This window comes from Leptosomus discolor, chromosome Z (genome assembly GCF_034619465.1).
Source record: "Leptosomus discolor isolate bLepDis1 chromosome Z, bLepDis1.hap2, whole genome shotgun sequence".
Taxonomy (NCBI): Eukaryota; Metazoa; Chordata; class Aves; order Leptosomiformes; family Leptosomidae; genus Leptosomus; species Leptosomus discolor.
The window spans coordinates 73,265,815-73,286,083 of NC_141419.1; the positions used below are offsets into that span (position 1 = coordinate 73,265,815).

General features: G+C 35.9%; 1 protein-coding gene across 1 annotated transcript in view; it reads right to left on the minus strand.

Annotated features, from left to right (window-relative positions):
* Positions 1-1,531: 1,531 nt before the first annotated feature.
* MAP3K1 (mitogen-activated protein kinase kinase kinase 1) overlaps positions 1,532-20,269 on the minus strand; it is a 59,951-nt gene continuing 41,213 nt past the window's right edge. Inside the window, exons 4-20 of the mRNA XM_086479482.1 lie at positions 19,164-19,364; positions 18,166-18,282; positions 17,459-17,607; positions 14,980-15,101; positions 14,197-14,278; positions 13,887-14,064; positions 12,848-13,138; positions 12,300-12,421; positions 11,185-11,276; positions 10,760-10,949; positions 9,176-10,454; positions 8,093-8,245; positions 6,561-6,723; positions 4,899-5,030; positions 3,772-3,914; positions 3,164-3,295; positions 1,532-1,705 (exon numbers count right to left, since the gene is read on the minus strand). Of these exons, the coding sequence (XP_086335608.1) occupies positions 1,556-1,705; positions 3,164-3,295; positions 3,772-3,914; positions 4,899-5,030; positions 6,561-6,723; positions 8,093-8,245; positions 9,176-10,454; positions 10,760-10,949; positions 11,185-11,276; positions 12,300-12,421; positions 12,848-13,138; positions 13,887-14,064; positions 14,197-14,278; positions 14,980-15,101; positions 17,459-17,607; positions 18,166-18,282; positions 19,164-19,364 (3,696 nt within the window). The 3' untranslated portion in view covers positions 1,532-1,555. The remainder of the gene's footprint in view (positions 1,706-3,163; positions 3,296-3,771; positions 3,915-4,898; positions 5,031-6,560; positions 6,724-8,092; positions 8,246-9,175; positions 10,455-10,759; positions 10,950-11,184; positions 11,277-12,299; positions 12,422-12,847; positions 13,139-13,886; positions 14,065-14,196; positions 14,279-14,979; positions 15,102-17,458; positions 17,608-18,165; positions 18,283-19,163; positions 19,365-20,269) is intronic.

The window sequence follows — 20,269 nt, forward strand, 5'->3', positions numbered from 1 at the left end:
CTTCCAATTCGTATTGTACATTTTTAATGTACTATAGCTTATTTAGTTTGTCCTGAGTCTTTGAAAATAACCAATTCTATTTCAGTCCAACAATCCAACTGGCTTCTGAAGAGTTAAAACATGAACAGTATTTTTCCAAATGGATTAAACACAATCAGTATTTAAAAATATCCCCTTAAAAAAAGCAAAAGAAAAGCTGCCATTTTCCTTCAGAATTACATGCATCAGAATCTAAAAACCTGCCTTTAAAATAATTTTAAAAACCTGTTTTAAAAAAACACCTGCTAAAAATCACAAGATTTGCACTACAGGTGAAGCTTTACTTCACACTTAACTTTACCTTGCTTTTCAAGTCCAAGTTTGTCTCTTGTTAAAATAAATACCTTTCTTATGGTAATATCTTTAACATTTTCAAATTAAATTATCACTAATGACTACAGTAAATAGATGATGTACGGCAGAAGGAAAACAGCAGGTAAAACTTGTTATCAGTAGAGAATGTGAACACAGTTTTTTTTACACACAGAATGAGATTTCCTCATAGTTGGCACCTGTTCCCACTGAAGTACAGCAAAGTCTCACATAAACTTTAATGGGAGCTGGGTTTGGGGCCTTTGACATGAAACTTCTCTACGCGATTTGCCAGAAGAAACTGCTATATGAAAAGAAGGCTCAACAACTTTGAGCATGATTCAGACCAAGTTGTTTTATGCAGAACAATCTTGATTTTTTTCCATTTTGTTTTTTAAATAACCTATACTGAGCCTTCTACACAGCCCTGTTGAAGATGGCTTTTTTTTTCCAGATTTCCAGCAAATCTGTTTTTAAAACTCTTGTGTCAGCAAGATGTTCCATGACACAGCTCGCATGTTTTTCTAAAGACTATTTCAAAAGATCACCTTTCCCTGAAAGTTAAAAATACAATGAAAACAAACTTTCATTTCAAAAGAAATTACATGGCCAGCAGTAAATGCACAGTGAACCACAACTGCCTACTCTTAAAGGTAGGCAAAATGTTTGTTTTAAAGTATCCATCGATGTTTGGATATGCTACTCAGAGAACTTTATGTAATTAGAAGGGACAGATACAGAACTTTCTTTTAACCAGTGCTGAAAACTTAACTGCAGAACCCTCTGCTTACATCTGCATGATGTGAAATGGAACAGTGATTGCTATATTAAAATAGATCCTGAGCCCCTCAGCTGCTAATATTGCTGAAAAAGTGCTCCAAATAAAATAAAAATCACTTCTCTGCTAAATAATCATGCAGATTTAAGGAAAAATGCTTTTGTGTTCACATAGAGCCAGATGTTTGAAAGGCACAGTTTATAAATCTTTGCACAAGTTGTGAAATGTTGCATACTGAGCTTAGGTAAAGATCTCGATTTGTCAATCACATACTTAGGTAGGGTCTTCCACTGGTCTTAAATCCATGATGTATCTATCATTAAGGCCAGCAGAATTACACAATTTACTGTGCTTAACTGCACTGCAAAACAGTTATTGTATATTCAGTAGCATCTTCTTCAGTGTATCAGCCTTACGTACAAGTAGCTACCATGTAGTACGGAAGACTGGGTGTTTCAGCAGCTCCCTTGATGGGGGTCTGTCCTGAGGTTGAAGTTCTAAACACCGAAGAGTCACATCTTTCAAGCCAGGAGACAGATGTGTAGGGATTGATGGAGCAGTAGTTGCACTAGCAATCTGAACAAAGGGAAAAATAACTTTTTAGAAGTCAGTTACCCTTAAGTTCCCTTTTCTACCCCAAAAACCTTCCACAAGCTGATAATTTTCAGCTGATGAGTTACATTTATGAGCTTTCCTCCACTTAGCAGATTTGCTACTGCTGTTTGGACATTACATTACTGCTTCCATTTTATAAAATGGGTCTTCAGTTGCCCTTATGCCTATTGGCTTTCAAAGTCTGCCTCTCCTTGCACTTCTGTATGAATTTTCTTCTTACTGCAAGATTCTGCAGTGACCATCACTGAGCAGGCCATAAGAAAAGCTCTTATGCCATACATACAGGTGTTCTTTAGTCTACTAGTTGCTATCACTGTTAACTGGCACAAGCAACACAGAGATATATTAAGTTGAGCTCTGTTACATTATGATATGGTAAGCCGAGTATGCTCTCTTGCATCACCTTTACTGTATTTCTGTTACCACCCCAAGGGCAATCTTTCTCAGAGATGCAGATCGCTCCCTTATGACTTAAATGACAAGCAATGGAATCATTTCATTGAAAACAAAATAGCAGATTAACTTCCAAGATACACCTCAATGGCTCCAGAAATAATCTAACCAAATCAGCTTACCTGACTTGGTAATTAATAGTTACATTTGCAGTAATGCAAAATAGCTCTCTGAATCAAATTAAGCAAGATGATTGAGCACACTGGAGTGGCACCACCAGATTCACACAGACACAGAACCAAGACAACTACAGCTCTTACCACAACTTATTTGTGCTTAATTAGGGCATATTTGAATACTGCTGTGCTATTTCTATTTTGTGGAAACACTTTCTTCACTCATGCTACTGAAAACACTAATAATCGCTTTTTTCACTTCTCGCAGTATTTTCTTCATTCATGCCTATAGTTCAACTAGACTTAGAATTAAATATACCTAATTTTAGTAAGAAACATGAAGGCCAAGATGTATGACCTAGAAAAGGGAGGGGCAACATTCACACACAGCATGGCATAATGGCAAATATATTTCAGCAAAGTCTGAATGTGGAACATCAGGTTTTTACGAAAAGACATTCCCCACTATGAAATATAAATACATACATGTTTTATGGTAGAAAACCTCATTTTGCTCCTGTATTTTACAGGATTGTACGAAAGCATTCAAATCCTAATCTTCTGCCCAGAGTCAAGATCAACTCTATCGCAAAGTTTTCTTTTAGCCCGCTACACTATATATTTATATCTTAGAACTTTTTCAATATATTATTGTGTTGGTAGCCTTTATTTTTTTGAACAAGCAAGTATGACTATGTTGGTATCAGTATTGCTTTTGTACTAACAGCTCCAATGCAATGAGCAGCTATTGCCACAACACTACTACTTGTATACTTTTCTAAAATTCACATTGCTGTACACGAAATTAGTCAGTCTTCTGTAGCATATTGGTAGCAACATAATACCTCACCTTAAATATCAGAGCAAGATGATTGGAGTGTTTCTCTGCATTCCAGGGAGGTTTAGCACAAGCCATTTCTATAACAACACAGCCAACGCTCCACACATCACAGCTCCTACCATACTGTTGACCTCTCAGAACCTGGACAGACAGACCAAAGCTCAAATTATCCACTTTAAAGTCTCTTAACTAAGTAATTTAGATGCAAAAAAAAAAAAAGAATCATCAGCCAAGTGCATTCTGATTAACATTTCAGGCTGAGTAATCAGTCATGTAAATGCCATAAGATTTATACAGCTGTGGAGAGCTAGCAAACAAAATGCTTGCTCAAAGGCAAAGCAAAGTACCTTGCAATAGTTAGCTTTTGACCAAACGGTCATTTGGGCTTTAGTAACAATACTTATGATAGCTATAGCTTGTACCAAACTACTTGAAATAACTGACAGCGAGAAAGAAATGTCATTATCACTGTGTTGGAATTGTACCTATTCTTTAAAACAGATACACTTAAAACATATTTGAGGCATTTACAGTGATTTTCTGTTATTTGGCTGTATGAATTAGCTTAGAGAGTTCAAACAAACTTTTTGAAGTAACTTCCAAAACTGGTTTCTTACCTCTGGTGCCATAAATGCAATAGTTCCCAACAACTGTCCCTGAAACTCCCCAGCACCAGTTCCTTTTGATGCCAACCTGGCTGCAGCTCCAAAATCAGCAATTCTTAATCTATGACCTGTGCTGTCAATTAGCAAATTGGCACCTGTCAACAGCATAATAAAAATACTGATAGTTGGCTTTCTATTAAAGGCAAATGGATGAACAGACACACTTCCTCCCTCCATTTCAAAACTATAAATAGGTTGATGTTCCCCACCCCCAATTATCAAGGAAATCTGAAAATCAAGGACAAAGCCTAATAATGTAACTTTTCTGTTATGCCTGAATGATACTGCACACAGCTTGAGGCTGTCCAAGAGATTTAGGAAAGCAAACTTTCAAAGTAGGGCAAACACAGGATTCTGGAACAATGCCTGGAGATGGAATAATGAAAGAAAATAGTGACCTAAAACCCTGGAGGTTTTCATTGCCTGCAGCTCCCTGTGAAATTTAAATTTATTTCATCCTTAAGCAACTTTGAATTGTCTTGAAGAGAATTATAGAGCAATTGAAAGTTTTCCTATTTTAAGAAGAAATCATAAGATAAATATTTTCCATTGCTACATTGCTACTTATCTGGATATCTCGCCAGTTCAGGGACAGCTATAGTGACTAAAGGTAAAACTTCAGTAAGACTGGTATTTCTCAATAAAGTCCATATTTTGCTCGAACACAGTACAACTGTATTTATGTTCGTTTAGGAAAGAGGAAGAAAACTCATCACCATACTCCTATAAATTAGAAATCCGACTGCTTTATCTTGGCTTGTTCACAGATTTTACTATCATTTCAGTGTAAATATTTACATTAACTAGCAATCTTAAAATATGAAGTTGCCATATAGCTTTAATTTGAGAAGACTGAGAAAACCAATTTTTCAAAACTATCAGCAGAAGTAGCAAACATCCCCAAGCATGCTATGAACATTCTGATTAATTCCAGTAATTAAGGGTTCTTCAGAATGCTCAGACAAACCCAACAGAAATACCACTCTTCAGATGGTATGAGAGAAGCAATAGGTCTCAAGCTAAAACAGATGCTGCTTTCTGAATATTTCTTTTTAGAAGACATTCTAAGTAATTCTCACCTTTAACATCTCTATGAATTATCTGATTCTCATGGAGGTAAGAAAGGCCACGTAACAGTTGTTCTGTGTAATTAATAATAACCGATTCTTTGAAGGCTCCATATTTACTTAACAAGTGAGCAACTGAACCACCTAGAAGATAAAAAAACATTTTATCAACACATTTTGTATTAATAGAATGAAGCACTGCTGCTTAAAATTGGAACTTGGTATTGGTATTCCTAATTTATAACTATATTCCTCCCCCTGCAAAAAACATTAAAACATTTCATAGGCAAAAAGTAATATACTTGGTTACTTAGTTACTTTGTACCTGGAACTGTAAACATTAAAGACATAAGTTTTCATGCTTCCTAATAATTTTATACTTCCTTAAAAGAAGGTACAAATCCCTTCAGGTACAAAGTACTGTTGCTGATAAAAACCTACATATATTTATCCACATTTTCCATTAACATTTAAGCAGCAGAACGCTAGCTTTCTTTGGGGCAATAACTATACACAGCCTCTGGTAAGCATTCCCTTCAAGGATCTTAATTTAATTGTTACCATCCAAGTAACAATACATAGAAGCAAGTAGACAAGAAAGGAAAAGCAGTATTTTCCTCTGTTTTCCAAAATCTGTTTATAGATCCTCAAGATTTTGGATTTCCATTGTGCCTCTCAAAGTAGTCTAACACAACTTGGGCTTGAACGAGGTAACGACAATTCCTGACATTAGCTAAATAATAATATTTAAAAAAATATATACTTAAAAAAGTTAAATGATTAGTTTTGAGAAAATATTTTCTCCAGTACTGCTTGTAATAAGACATACTTGGGCTTTGCTTGTTAGCACTCTGGTATTGCCAAGTGGTTTCTGCCAAAGAACGCAAGTTAAGTTGCAATGCTTTCTTTTATAAGTAAGGATGTATAAAACACTAAATCTAATTCTTGGTAACTGGATGACAACAACATATAATCCCATTCATAAAATTAATAAAGCTCCTTCTAAAAAAAAAAGGATATAGACTTTGTTGTCTCTGGTCTATACAATAATGAAGAAATTTCACTATTTGTTACTAAATTACCACTTAAAATATTTAACATGTGACCACTTTTTTCCCAGAGCATCCTACTTGCTACCTATTATTAGAAATTTACTTCAAGTTCTTAAATGTCTTTGCATGTCATCTTACACAATTTTTATGAAAAGTGCTTGGGACAAAACAAAGTAAATGATATTAGAGTCTAATAAAAATAACCAGCAGAGTCTAATAAAAATAACCAGCAGAGTCTAATAAAAATAACCAGCAGAGTTATTTTTAACAAAGTTACACAGGTACACTGAAAATGCATCAGTTTGAGGTATTTCCAGCTGAAGTGCCTGTCTCAAAGTTTCTAACTCCTCTTTTAGATTCAGAAATTGAGGAAGAAGTAGTACAATTTTTGTTCAGGGCTTCCAACTGTTTTAACTGTAAGACAGATTAGGTATGGAAAATCCCAAATCAAAGGATGCACCAGTAAGAATATTGCTATGACCACTTAAACTGTTCTGTATACTGGTTACCAACAGCAATGAAAATACAAATTTGCGAACTGAAGTGATGCAGAATGCAGTATAAAACTACACAGTTCAAGACAATTGACATTTTAATTTTCTTTGGCATAGTAGTTGTTTACCTGCCATCCATTCAATAAAGAGATTATAGTTGCTCTTCTCACATGTAGCACCCAACATTCGAATAATGTTAGGATGGTTCAGATGACTCATCATCCGTATTTCTTCTCTTAGTGCTTCAACTACCTCTTCTTGCTCAGCTGATGTGTTCCTGACATACGTCACCTGTTTTAAAATACGGTGTTCAGATTTACTGCATGTAATTACCAGTCCTGTAACCACCCCTTCAGTACAGTAACAAGAACAGATGGTTTTCCATCCCTTTTCACCATCTGGAAATATCAAGTATTCTTTTATCTCAAGCCCCTTCAGCTGAGAATGTATCTCCATGTGAGACAGTCATAGAAAATTAAGAGTGAACTTCTAGGGAAATACCAACAAAAGCCTCTCCAATTACGGAGTGGGGAAACTTCCCTTTTCACTCTCCTCTGCTTAAACTAAGAAAAAAATACTTTTTTTCAGATGTTGGAGAAAAGGAAGAAAGGTAAGCCCTGAAATAGGATTCTGACAGTTGTTGGTGGTAAGGTTTTTACCAGTTTAGTCATACTATCTGTTTCATAACTAAACCTCTTATTCCAGAAATTTGATGGCAGCAGGGTGTCAGAAAGCAGATCAGAAGTCCTGTAACGGAACTGGAGCCAACCCCAGCTCTGATCCATACTCAATCTGAAATAATGGTATGCTGCAGAGAATGCTCCCTGGGCATCACAATCATCATCATCATCTCCTCAGGAGGAGTCTCAAGGACTACATGGACAGTCCTACACTTTCACAAGCAAGAGAGTTTCAAAGGAGGAATAGCTGATGACAGATATTCTTTCCCCAATTAAATGTTTTGAAATTGCTCAACTCTCTAGGTGTAAGTTCATTCTAGAACTAGTACGAAAATATAAGGGCTAAGATTCCCTCTATGTTGGTATCAGACCTAGGGAACCTTAAATGTGAAAGATTTATTCACATCTAGAACCTTAAAAAAAAATCTTGAGTGGAACACATGCATTTGGGCCTCTTTTCTCAGTCACACTTCTGTACCTATTAATTTAAATATTTAAAATACTTGCCTCAAAGTTGGCTGTTGAATCAGAGGAATCAAGCATTAACTACACTGCTTTGATTAAACTATTTTAGGAAAATGTCTTGACAAGAAAGGGGAAACTGCTTTTAATAGCTGCCTTGCAAATAGCGCATTAATTTGGAATCGAGATCTAGGCTCCGTTCCTAACTCTGTCACTGATTTATGGACTTAAAAACATATTTGAAGAACTATGAAAGAAAATGGGCATATAAAAAAATACATTTTTGGTGTTTTTTTTTTTTTGTCATTTTAAGGAGAATTGAAAAAAGCCTGAAAATATTACATTACTACCATGCCCATAAAGACCTTTTATTATATATTATGTGAGAACACATGACAGGGAGCAGAGGAAGCAAGGAACACAAGAAGTCTGTGAGAGCAGAGAGTTTTAATACTCAAAAAAAATACTGAAGAATAAACACAGTATTTTCAAGAAATTGAAGTATTTGAAGTGTTCACCTGTTTCACAGCCATTAACGTCCCCGTTCCTACATCTTGAGCTTGGTAACAGGAAGAGAAAGCTCCAAGGCCAATTTGCTGACCTTTAAGCCATTCTGCATCTTCTCTGTAATGGTGTTTTGCTTTGGTATGTCCAGGCAGAGTTTCTGGTGTCTGCAAATTAAATTCCAAATAAATTCCACGTTTATTAGTAGGCATCTAAACTGTAGACATTCTGGAAGCTTATACACCTCTCCGCTCCCTTACAGCTCTTTGTATGGCACATTACACATTTCAGCTGAGACCAGAACGCCACTGTATTCCGTAATCCACATACTCCTACTTGTACATAAGAACAGAGAGCATCCTCTACGTTACTACCTGAAGGTGAAAGGCAAGATTTACGGACACAAGGAGCAATACTCTTCTTTATTCCTGATCTCACATCTAGTTAAGGTTTTAGTTAGCACCTATAGTAAACACAACCAAAATCATGTTGTTTCCTACTTAATTTATTTCTCCCGTGTTAGGCTTCACATGTTATTACCTCATTTATAGGATCACAAATAAAATACTCCTTTCTCTACTCTTCTGTGCTTTTGTCTATTTACGAACAAATATTTTTCTAATATTTTATTAGAAAATTTTCTAATCTGTTTTCTAATGTATCTCTTCTAAAGTATCTTCCCTCTCCAGATGTGCCAACAAAAAGATCTCTTCCAACTCTGCCTTTTCTTTCAGAAACTAGTTTGGTTTTGTACAATTGCCTTCAAAGTAAATCAGCATTAAGACTCAGTCCAGTTCTACTCCTGCTTAAAACCTTTGTTCTCATTTTCTCATCTCCTCACTTTTACACTTCCTTCTTCACTATTTTAAATACATGAGATAATATTTATCTTCCAAATACTTTCTCTAAACTTGTTAATAGCCACAGAAGGATTCTGTTAGCACCCACAACTAACAGACTGTTTATACTCCAACTCCTAGGAAAAGGGTATTGAGTACCTGTGTGTTTTATGTAACTTTGGAAATGTAACAGCACTGCTTTATAAATTCAGTGAACCTCAGTTAAGACTTATGCTAAATTCCCATAGGTATACTTACATCCTGCTGAATAATTATGATATCTTCACCATTTTCAACCTGTAGTTGGGGAATTATTGGCAGGGCATCTTGAGACGCTGACATTGCCATAGCAATAGCTAAAGCTTCCTCCTCTTCAGCTTCCATCTTTTCCTTGCATTTTTGATTATGACTTACATCATCTTTGTAAGTATCATCATTTTCTGCCCGCTCAGGAGAAAGAACTGCAACTTCAGACTTGAACGTAACTGTGCCATCACTCGTCGGCATGGAGGCCTCGAGTAGGTCCTCAATACTGGAATTGAGCTCTGCATTAACATCCAATCGACATTTTTCATCTACTGGTGTGAACACTGTCTCTTCACTTGGTATAACTGCACTGCTACTACTACTACTATTGCCATCGCACTGTGAAATATCATTCAGGTCAAGTGTCATACTGTTTTTTAAGGTTTCTCCCTGCTTGTTCACATCACTTGGGGTGGGTCGTGATGGCTTTGGCCTGTGTATTTGACTGGATGGCAACGGCCTGGCTTGAGTAAAAACTGGAGAAAGTTTCTCTGGTTCTTTACTTTCAGAACAGTTTCTCTGAAACTGGAGAGAAAGTTTTCGCTGTGTTTGAGGAGAAGGTGAGGGGATTTTGCAGGGAATGAATCCCTGAGGTCTGAGTTTAGAGACATCTGTTACAGTGCCAGCTGGTACAGATGGGTTTGAAGGAGACAGAAGTGTTGGGAATAGTGACTGGGAATGACTGGATGAGGGAGAAGAGTTCAAACACTGACTGTGGGGTTTTCCTTTTGTTTGAATGGCTGGCTTTGGTTGCTCAGTGGTTATTGATGATACAGGAAGCCCCACAGCAAGGCCAGCCAGCACCTGAGAAATGTCCTCTGGACTGGCACTCAGTTTTTTATCACTTAAGCATCTCCCGCTTTTCCCTGATAACTGGACAGTATTGTTAGGAGTATTACTTTCTGTAGCTTCTGGAGAGTTATCTGGTACAGGCAGCTGCAAAAAGTCTTCATGTCGGCATTCCCCAGAGAGCATTTCTTCCATGCCTAGCTGGATGGCTTCTGCAATTTCCATTTCATCTGCTATTGCCATCAGACGTCGACGCATCCTTGCATAATGAGTTGAGCTTGTCACACTCAACATTTCTAGCAGCTTTACAAAAACATGGGGCACTCTTGCCACCATTCTTGCTGCACTCAAAAATACTCTCCGCGATAGTTTACCAACCATTGAGTGGGAATTGTCAATTGACTGCAAGGCGAAAGTTAAGAGGGAGAGAAGTTTCTTATACCTACGAAAAAGAAGAGAGGTGGTTTATACACTGGTATGTTCTAGTTAACTAATGCCAAGAAGGCCATGTAAAGATAATATGTTTAGCTGTCAGTTCTGCAGTAGAAAGGAGACTTATTGCTGCTCTAGTGCTTCAGAATTGATCCACATGTCAGAAGTTTTTTAAAATGGCAACCGTTGACTCCTTAAAGTAAGTGCACTTTTGCATATAAATATATACTGTTTGTTTACAGGAATTTTTTTCAAGAAATTACCAACACCACATTCAATTACAAAGAGCAACAGTCACATAGTGTAAGCAAGTACCTGTCTACTACAGTATCAGCCTGTAAAACATCTCCACAGACAATGTGGGGATAAAATTCACCAGGAAATTCCAACAGGAGTCTGTCTATTAGACAAAGTCGCCCCAGTAGTGCTTGCCAGTTGCTAGATTCAGTTTGGGTTCCAAGGATACAACTTAAGACATAATCAACACCACCAATGCCAATGGACCCTATAAAAAAAGTTAATAAAATAAGGATTAGATATGTTCACAATCTAAATAAAGATCAGAACTGTATCATACAGAAATACATGTTGTGTGCTGAAACTATCCCCACTCCCAAACTGCTGAGAGAAATACTCTTCTCTTTGCCATGCTAATATTGGATAAATCCTGTTAAATGTAAAAGACTTCAGTATATTTGCCTGTAATTGTAATTCAATTATATATGAAGAGCTACTATTACCAGATTTAAGTATTTCTCTCCCAACTGCCAGCTCGCCCGCTTGGCCTTTACACATCTCCAGTAGTGTTGAGACTGAAAGTTGACTTGTTCGACTATAAGAAATTAAAACAACAAAATAACTCTTCTAGCATATGCTCTCAAAGAAAAACATTCTAATAATTATATTTCAATAATCATTAGCTTGGAATTGTGTGTGGAAAATTATTTCACATCACTTTATTCCGATACATTTCTATGATCCTCTATCTATAAACTACCAATAGTTGTGACATTTTTTACAAGGGTACTTCCAGAAATGTAATGTTTATCACTAAAAGAAATAAAAACCTGAATAGGACCTCAGCCTCTTGCAAAAACAGGCCAATCCAGGAATCCAGAAACACAATGAACACTTCTATTTCACTCATTCCTTTACTTTAGATAATCTATTGCTGGACTACTGCTTGGGGCATCTCTAGCTGCAGTTTCAGAAGAAATGCTGCTTAGGAGCTAAACCTGAAGAGACAAAAATCAAGCTGGTGGACTTTTGCATCTAGTTTACAGTACAGGTGAAGAAATGGTTGGTCTGGCAGAACAAACAGGGTAGCTTGGGACAGGAAGACAAGGCCTACTCAAGCCAGAAATACCAAGGGCATTCACTCAGAATAGCCATCTCCTAACATTACACCGTGAAATAAAAAGTAGAAGTGTTATGTTAACACTTCATGGCACAGATGAACAATAGCTTTTGTTGAATTAGGAAACTTGGTTTGATTAGTACTTGCTGAAGGGTACTGGCTGACTGCTTAAAGGCCAGTCATGAGAATTAGACTAAAGCAGTATCAACTGAGATGGAGGAGACTGTTGATGACCGCACCTAACATCATCCTTTATCTTAAGGGAGGAAGTGTTGGAACAATACAATCAGGTGCCTTCAAAACCTACATCTTTCAAGCCAGAAGTTTGTTGGTAACAATTAGACTTGAACAAAAACATGATATATTTACACTTATGATCCACATATTTAACCACCAACCATAAATTGTCTCCTAGTTCCACATAAATAACAACAGATGAAGCTTCAAGACATTTCAGTAACAATTTAAAATCAATCTGGAGTTCATGAGACACCGTACCTGTTGGCATCTGCACATTTAACTAATATTGTCTCTACAACTGGCTTGAGAAGTCGCTGTAGTTTAGTCCTTTCTGCCAAAGTATGACAGGGAGTATATACCAGCATGGCTCTTAAAGTTTTCTAAGAGAAGGGGGAAAAAAAATACACACGAAATCAAACTAGCTACACAATTTTTATTTTTTTAAAGAGTTGTAAATAGTTTTATATAAATTGCATTCAAAATATCAGTGAAATGTTCAAAGCATAAGTAGCTTACTTATGAATTTGTCGTGTATTCTTTGAGATTGGAAAGAACCTAGTCATACAAGTACTGTTAACAGTTAGCAAGCATTTCCTTGCATTTGGCCAGTGGAGTTGTGCCATTTCACTCTTGTGGAGGATTTTGTTCACCCCACTTTTCGGTGACAGTTAAAAGTTAAGTCATCAGTGGTGCTCAACAACAATTACTAGGATTCCTGACTTCACGTATCTCCTCCCTTTCCCTCCCCTTCAAAAATAAAGTAACATCAAAATTACTAGAATAAGTACTAGAAAACAACTACTTACTAAAGCAGCAACATACACTTTGTAGACAGGGTCAGCACAGACCATGGACAGCACACTGCAGCAGGATTCCACCACCACGTCTCCTGAGATACTGGTCTGAGATGACCCACTAGCTGCTCCCAGAGCTCCAGCACTTGTGTTGTTTCCACTGCTACTTCCAGAATTCCCAGTGCTTTCACCATTAGCCAGTAATAGAGCACCACTAACATCATGGGAAAGACGTCTAAGTGCCATCTCTCGTATATTCCAGTTTCGAGAAAACAAGCAGCCAACTAACTCCATTCCAAATACCTGCCAAGGAAAAAGCAACATTAGAGGAGTCAAACTGAATAATATTGCAACTTAAGTACCTAAGAAGAGCAAAGAAATGTTTCTGGTGAAAAATCACCTTAAGAAGTCTGACAGAAAAAAAGTGTGTCAGAAGGTAGTGTCTTAAAAAAAAAAAGATTCCATGGTAGAAATGAAACATCATAAATGCTAAATCATCAGTTCTCCAAAAACTCTGTTAAGAGAAGTTTGAGGATGGTTCCATTCACTTTGAATTTTAATTATTCAGCATGGGGTTTGTTTCTAGACATTGATATAAACAACCCTGAAACCAAGGTCCAGCTATACCAGACAAAAATTACAGCAGAAATATGGGCAATACAAGTTCTCCCACTTTGAAGTGTGCTCAGCTGAACCCACCTGTAGACTCTAGAAGTTATTTAGGTCATTCAGCTCCTGCAACACAGCCTGGGTAACAGTAAGTACCAACTCTGTATTTATATGACACTTGCAAAACCAAAACTAGAGTTAAGAATACTACATTTATTTACATGGACCTTTAATATGAAGCCTGAGATGAAGTTCAAAACTGAAACCCCAGTTAAAACAAGACTAGAAAACCTTCTCTTCTGATGCAAGTTAAGTATAATTCTTTCCAATAATAATCAATCATAAAGCTGGTGGGATTCAGAATAAATTTTTGAGTTGTTGATCTGACAAATCTAGCAAAACAGTTCGAAATATTTTTTTACATTTGAAGCAGTAAAAATACCTGAATCCATGGCTCAGCTAAATCTTTATAGGCAGAAGGGATCTGCTGGACCCCATAATGAGTAAGGTTAAAATTGCTGTCTTGGGTTCTTCTCTGTGATCCAGCTGTGGATTGCTGCTGAGTTTGTTGCTGAACCACACGGAGAACAGAAGAATCCACAGGGCTTGGCAATTCATGACTACAGATTGACAACAAATAACATGGATTTACAAATGAAAGATTTACTGAAGTAAATACTTCAGCATATTCAGGTAACACTGACTAAGGATCCAGAAACAGATAGTTTGTTATACACAGTCTAAATCCTTACCTATAGAAATCATGAGATCTCCATTTAGACCTACAAAGAGGACAGATAAGTGGCTCTCTGTTTCTTCTACATTCTTCTGCCCCTGGAAAACAGCAACAGGGTAAAACATACTTCACTTTTAAAGTGTATAAAACCAGAAGATGGCATTACTGAGTCTTACTGAAGAATGTTAGTTTCATGATAAATGCTTCTGAACTGAGCCATCTGCAGCAACCTGATAAATATGGGCATATGAACATTTTTGCCTGCAGAAATGCTTCAGTTTAGCAAGAAAATTAAGTTATGAACCAAAATGCTATTGTTTTTGTACATCAAACACAGGCGACACTTTTTCAAAAGTAATATGGGAGATGGAATTTATTTGTTAAAGCAAACTGTAACTATTTATATACGTTATTAAACGTAGTATGTAAACATACTCTATAATTTGCTATATAATCCTAGCTGATGATGACTCTCATGCACTCTAATGGCAAGTCATGGGACTAGAAGTCTGTTCCTAGCCTTGCTCTAATTGGACATAATCTTTTTCACTCAGGTGAAAAAAGGCTCAAACCTCTAGTTCTGCAATTAACTTCCTTTCTCAAAGCATCAAATTACAAACTTGAATTGCATATAACTGATAAATTAAGGCATATCAATAGTACCCAAATGATACCAAACTCTCACAAAGAGCTACCAGCCATCACTTAAGAGCAGGTTTCTCTTTACTTTTAAACCAAATGAAAAACTCATATCAAAACAGAGTCACCAGAACTTAACAAGACAAAGATGACAACATACATATTGACATGCAGTGGTGGTGTAATTTGTTCCTGCAGCCATCTTCACACACAGTTAGGCTCTCTTCATCCAGCATGCCTAACAAACAAATGGGGCACATCTGTTCTTCTTCATCCTTCATACTATAAAAGTAGATATTTGTGATTGTAAAGGTGGCATATCAGAATTCGGAACAGGCTTTAACAGTGAAAAAAAGATTAACTTCCAGTTTGGAACAGTCACTTCTGAATAACTATAGGCTATTCATGAATCATTCTCCTAAACCTTGGTCTGAATAAGTAAGCAACAAAATTTTTAGAAGCACTGAGTACAGACACCACTTTGTTGAAATGAAAGGGAAAGTCACAAAACGCATGACATCTTTTCAAACTAGGTCAGATACCAATTAGAGATTGAAAGGCCCAGCCTTGGGCACTTACATTTGTTTTCCCCTAAGGCTTCTTTAAACTAACCAACATTCGCTTTTTTTACTTATCATTTCGTTTTGAAAAACTAAGAAGTTTTTGTATTTTGAAGCTACCCACATTTTTTTCCATGACACTCCTTTCAGTTTATTGAGTCACAAGGAAGTCTTTAGCCCATAACAGGAAACCGTATATACTATTTGATGAATATATGTAAAACTCAAAGAATTAACAGAAGACAAAAGCCACTCAAGAATTTTCTGCCACTAACAGAAACAGATGCAACAGATTCACATGAACATGAACATACCTACATGTCATATGCAGATTTAAAAAAAAATCCCTCATTTAACCTGTTGCTTCCATTTCATTTACCATCATCTTAATTTTTGAATGAATATAAACATTTTGCCAGAAAATTTTTCTGAACTTAAACAACACTTAGTGAAAACGACAAATTTTGCTCTTCTGTAATATTGTTTAAATGTGCAAAACTTATTACTACCCATAGCAAAAAATTAAGTAATAGCTGGCGTGTGTCCGAAGTTTGCAGGAACCTTGTATTTGTTCACCCACAGTATATTTTTAAAATAAAATTAATTTGTATGTACATTATTTCTATACACGTATATTCACTTCTTCCTTGCAAATGGTTAACACTATTTTTTCCTTGAAAAATCCACAATAAGCTTTACCATGAAAAATTCATTTCCACAGCACATATAGAAACACAAATATTAATTTAAAATTTATTTTTGAAGAATTAGTAGTAAACCAAAAATAACTGCAAGTCACAGTAATTATCAGAGCTGAGTGAACTTTTATCTCAAATGCATCTGATACTCAAGTGTTCTCCAGTATTTACATCACGCAAGATTAGACTTGCATAAAACAGCACCGTATCTCATTGAACCAGTAGGGCTAGGAACTAATCACCAGGTGTACTAGCAAACAACTGAAAAACCTTTTCTCCTGTGAAAAATTAGAACTGCAGTGAAGTTTACAATCCAGTGAAGCCAACTCTATTAAAAAAAATACACAAGGTGTATTCCATTAAAGGAACTGGCTTGCCAGGTAAATACATAATCTACCCCGGATCTACTTAACTGCTTTGTTTATGTTTATTTATTTACAGTGACACAATTTAGCAATTTGGAAAAATAAGTAAAAGACGATGGGAAACGAAGGTTACAATCTGTACATCAGAATTATAAACCTCTGTATATATTAATATTTACTATATGCTTATTATCATAAAGTAACATATCAAGGTACTCCTGAAGTCAGGTTTCACTTTATACAAAAGAAACCTTCAGTTTAGGTTGCCTTCTGTGGTTTGACCTTTCTCAAGGATGTCTAGTTCTCCCACTAATGCATGCACACACAAATCACTTGTTTAAAAAATTAAGCATTATCTTTTCAAAAATGCAAAAGTGCTCAAGTGGTAGAAGTCAGGAGAAAAAAAAAACAACCAAGAATCAAACATCACTTAAAATTGATAAGGCATCGTGTAATATAGTATAAACTGCTCCCTTAATTTAATCAACCATTTTACACTAAGTGTATTTTTTAAACATACGCTTACTTATATTTTTATATATAATTTTTTTATGTATGGTTGCACAAACAGAATGCATTTACCCCAAAATTTTTCAGTATATCATCATAGGCACAAGCATTTCTCCAAAGCAGGACAAGAGAAAAAGAAAAATCGTGTTTCTTCATTTGTCAACACTTGCACAAGTGCTGTCTTTGAACAAATGCACACAAATAGGTTTCCAAAGTTAATATATGCTTGTCTTGCACTTATATTTCAAAAGTTTCCCAAATTAAAGGGTCAAAAAAATTCTTTTCACAACTCTACTCAACATTTTCCAAACAGGAGTTATAAAGCACATATGCCCACTTGCTCCCACAGTGACTAACGTATGCTTGACTCGATTGCAAATACAGAGACTTAATGTGGCTTGAAATGAAAACTGCTTCAAACAAAAAGAATGTAGGTGATTCTAATCCTCCAAAATTAGAAGAAAACTACAGAATAAAGCTTTTAATTCCTTTAGAAAAATACTAACCTGTTTTCTGAACTAGATGTAGAAGTACTAGATGATGACAATGTATGAGAATTTGACATGCGTGAGACAAACTTCTGGATGGTGTTACGAGATGGAGCTTTGATCCTCGAGCTACGCCTACTGTGATATTTCTGGAACAAACTCTCAACCTAACATCAGAAAAAGACAGCAACAGTCGTATTTATGCTATGAATAGCTTGTAATTAAGAGTAATATTACTGAAGCTTAATTACTGCTAAAAAAACATCTACTCATCTTCAGTAGCAGCAGCAGGGATTTCAGAAGTTTTACTAATAAATAGATCACAAGAAACACTTTACAACAAAAACTTACTTGCTTATTAAAAATAACAGCTTTAAGTATACACAGTATTACTTCTGAAGACCCTCACTCACTTTACCTTTCAGGTAATCAGCGTGACAGATACACAAATTTGAGTACAAAATCCCAAACTCAAATTACTCACTAAACTACAGCTCTCTACTATACTTTCAGTTATGTCTTTTATTGGCAGCTATTTTTTTTTCTTACTTACAGAGCTCTAAATTAAGGATATAATGAGAGACTGAATTAAAGATATAATTAAAAATATATATTCTTGTTGCTTTGAAAAACAACAGTTTCCAGCACTTTTAAGATACTGTCCTAGAGACTTTTACCTGGAGCGTATTTTAGATTTGCTGTTAGATCTATTAGAAATTGATTACCTCAAAGTTCTTCAGTGTCTTTCTCCAGAGCATTGGGTCTGAGGGTTCAAGCTGGAACACCCGGAGCATAACAAACAGTAGATGAATACAAAACGTCCCACGGCCACAGCTACAAGTCTGCAAGGAAAAGTATATGCTGAGGCTGTACTGAATTGATAATTACATAGATAATTTTTCCACATTTAAGTGCATCATAGAACATATACCACTACCCCCTCCGCCCAAAATATTTGATATATAGGCATAATATCTTCTTATATGGCCTTATACAAAATGTGAATTCCCAAAATAGTATTTAGGAATCTATATGGAAAAGCAGACAATTATTGCACCAATTTTCATTTTACTTTTTCTTCCCCACCCATTTTTTAACTTTTTAAATATCAACTGAATATACTGCTATGCTTCATACTGGAGTCCATGCATATAATCATTGTATATGCATAACATGACAGCAAACTTAAATGAGATGCTTCTGTTTACTCAAAACCCTAGATGTCCCCCAATGCAGCATCACATTAGTAGTATGAAAGTCTATGAAAAGGACCTCACTATGGGTGTTAATGACATTATCACACCATTAAAGGAATTATGTCCTGTGATTGTCATTTATATGTATCTCCCATGAATAGAAGAAAAAGTGTTTCAGAGTAAGAAACTAGAAAAATGAAGTGGCCAAGTTTTAGTCAAAATACTTAAGAACCGTAATTCGGACCCACTTCTAAGAATGAGAAACAGACAGGACAATAGTAATTACTTCCAAAGTAGCCCATTTTTTTGTCTTTTTTTTTTTAAAGTGAGTCTTTAGACAAAACTAATACACTTGCTACATATTTGACAAAGCTGATCATTATATTACATGAGTACAGATTACAACATCACTTTATAGAACCATTATCATGCATTGGCAACTAACTTGATGTAATTTAGTTTTGAACAGTTTTCCAAGATTAACTATAAATTAAAAAAAACTACAAACAACAAAAAACATTCTCTACCTGAGGCCCAATAAACACTCTGTATTTATTATCAGGGCTGTCTCCTCCAATTAAGAAAGAGTTGGGTCCTATCTGCTGCAGCAAGTACAGCCTGGCTCGCATAACTTTGTTGACACGACGGTTTGTTTCCTCAGGGCTGTATGGAGAGAAGCCATCTGGAGATGGGGCTCGTCGAGGTGGTGTTATTCGTCCACTCTGGAACTACATAAGCGTTTCCAGGACAACAGTAAGTTTAATTAGGTGTTGGTTTTTCATTGGTTGGTTTTGTGGTAGGGTTGGTTTTTTTGGGGTTTGTTTGTTTGTTTGTTTTTTTTGTTTTGTTTTTGTTTGTTTGTTTGATTCCTCCAAATGACATAGAACATGATAGTCCCCAAAACCTGAAACTACTACAACCTGCTTAAACTATGTAGCTTTAAAAGGATTGCTTTTCTTCCATGCCTGGAACTCAAGGACAGAAGAAAACCCAAATTTCATAACTGAAATTTTGTCTGACATTATGACAGAAAAGGAGTGCTTTAAATAGTTTCTATTTTCAAGTCTTCATTGGTTGCCTTACCATATTATGACCGAATTAGCAAGTATAATTCAATCAGTAGATAATAATATTGTATTATTATTATACGTATGAGATTATAACGCTAATATATTCAATAAATTAAGAAATCCTGTGACTACAGTTTACAAGAGGGAATATATGGTCAAAGAAGAACCAAAGCTTAAGAAATTCCAAAGAAAAGGCAAAAGGACACAACTTCCTCTCCTTTGCAAAATTAAAGCAACCTTAAAGCTGGGCTAACCTAAAAGCCCAGCTTAGGATGGGCTCTTTTGTTTTGTTTTGTTTCCTCATGATCAAAAATTCAGTGGCCCAAATATTTTATGAAAATTGTCTTCATTTAAAATTCTTCACACTTCTAACATTACAGGATGCATTAGTGGCTCTGTCCAATTCCAAATCTTCTGCTTTGATTTATATCCACTCTGAATTTCATGTTATGATGCAGGTTGTAATTGACTCACTGTCCATCAGTTAAATAAAAGACAGCCTGAACTTCTAAGGTTTTTCATGTGAAAGATTAATATAAAACAAAACAAAACAAAAAAATCAA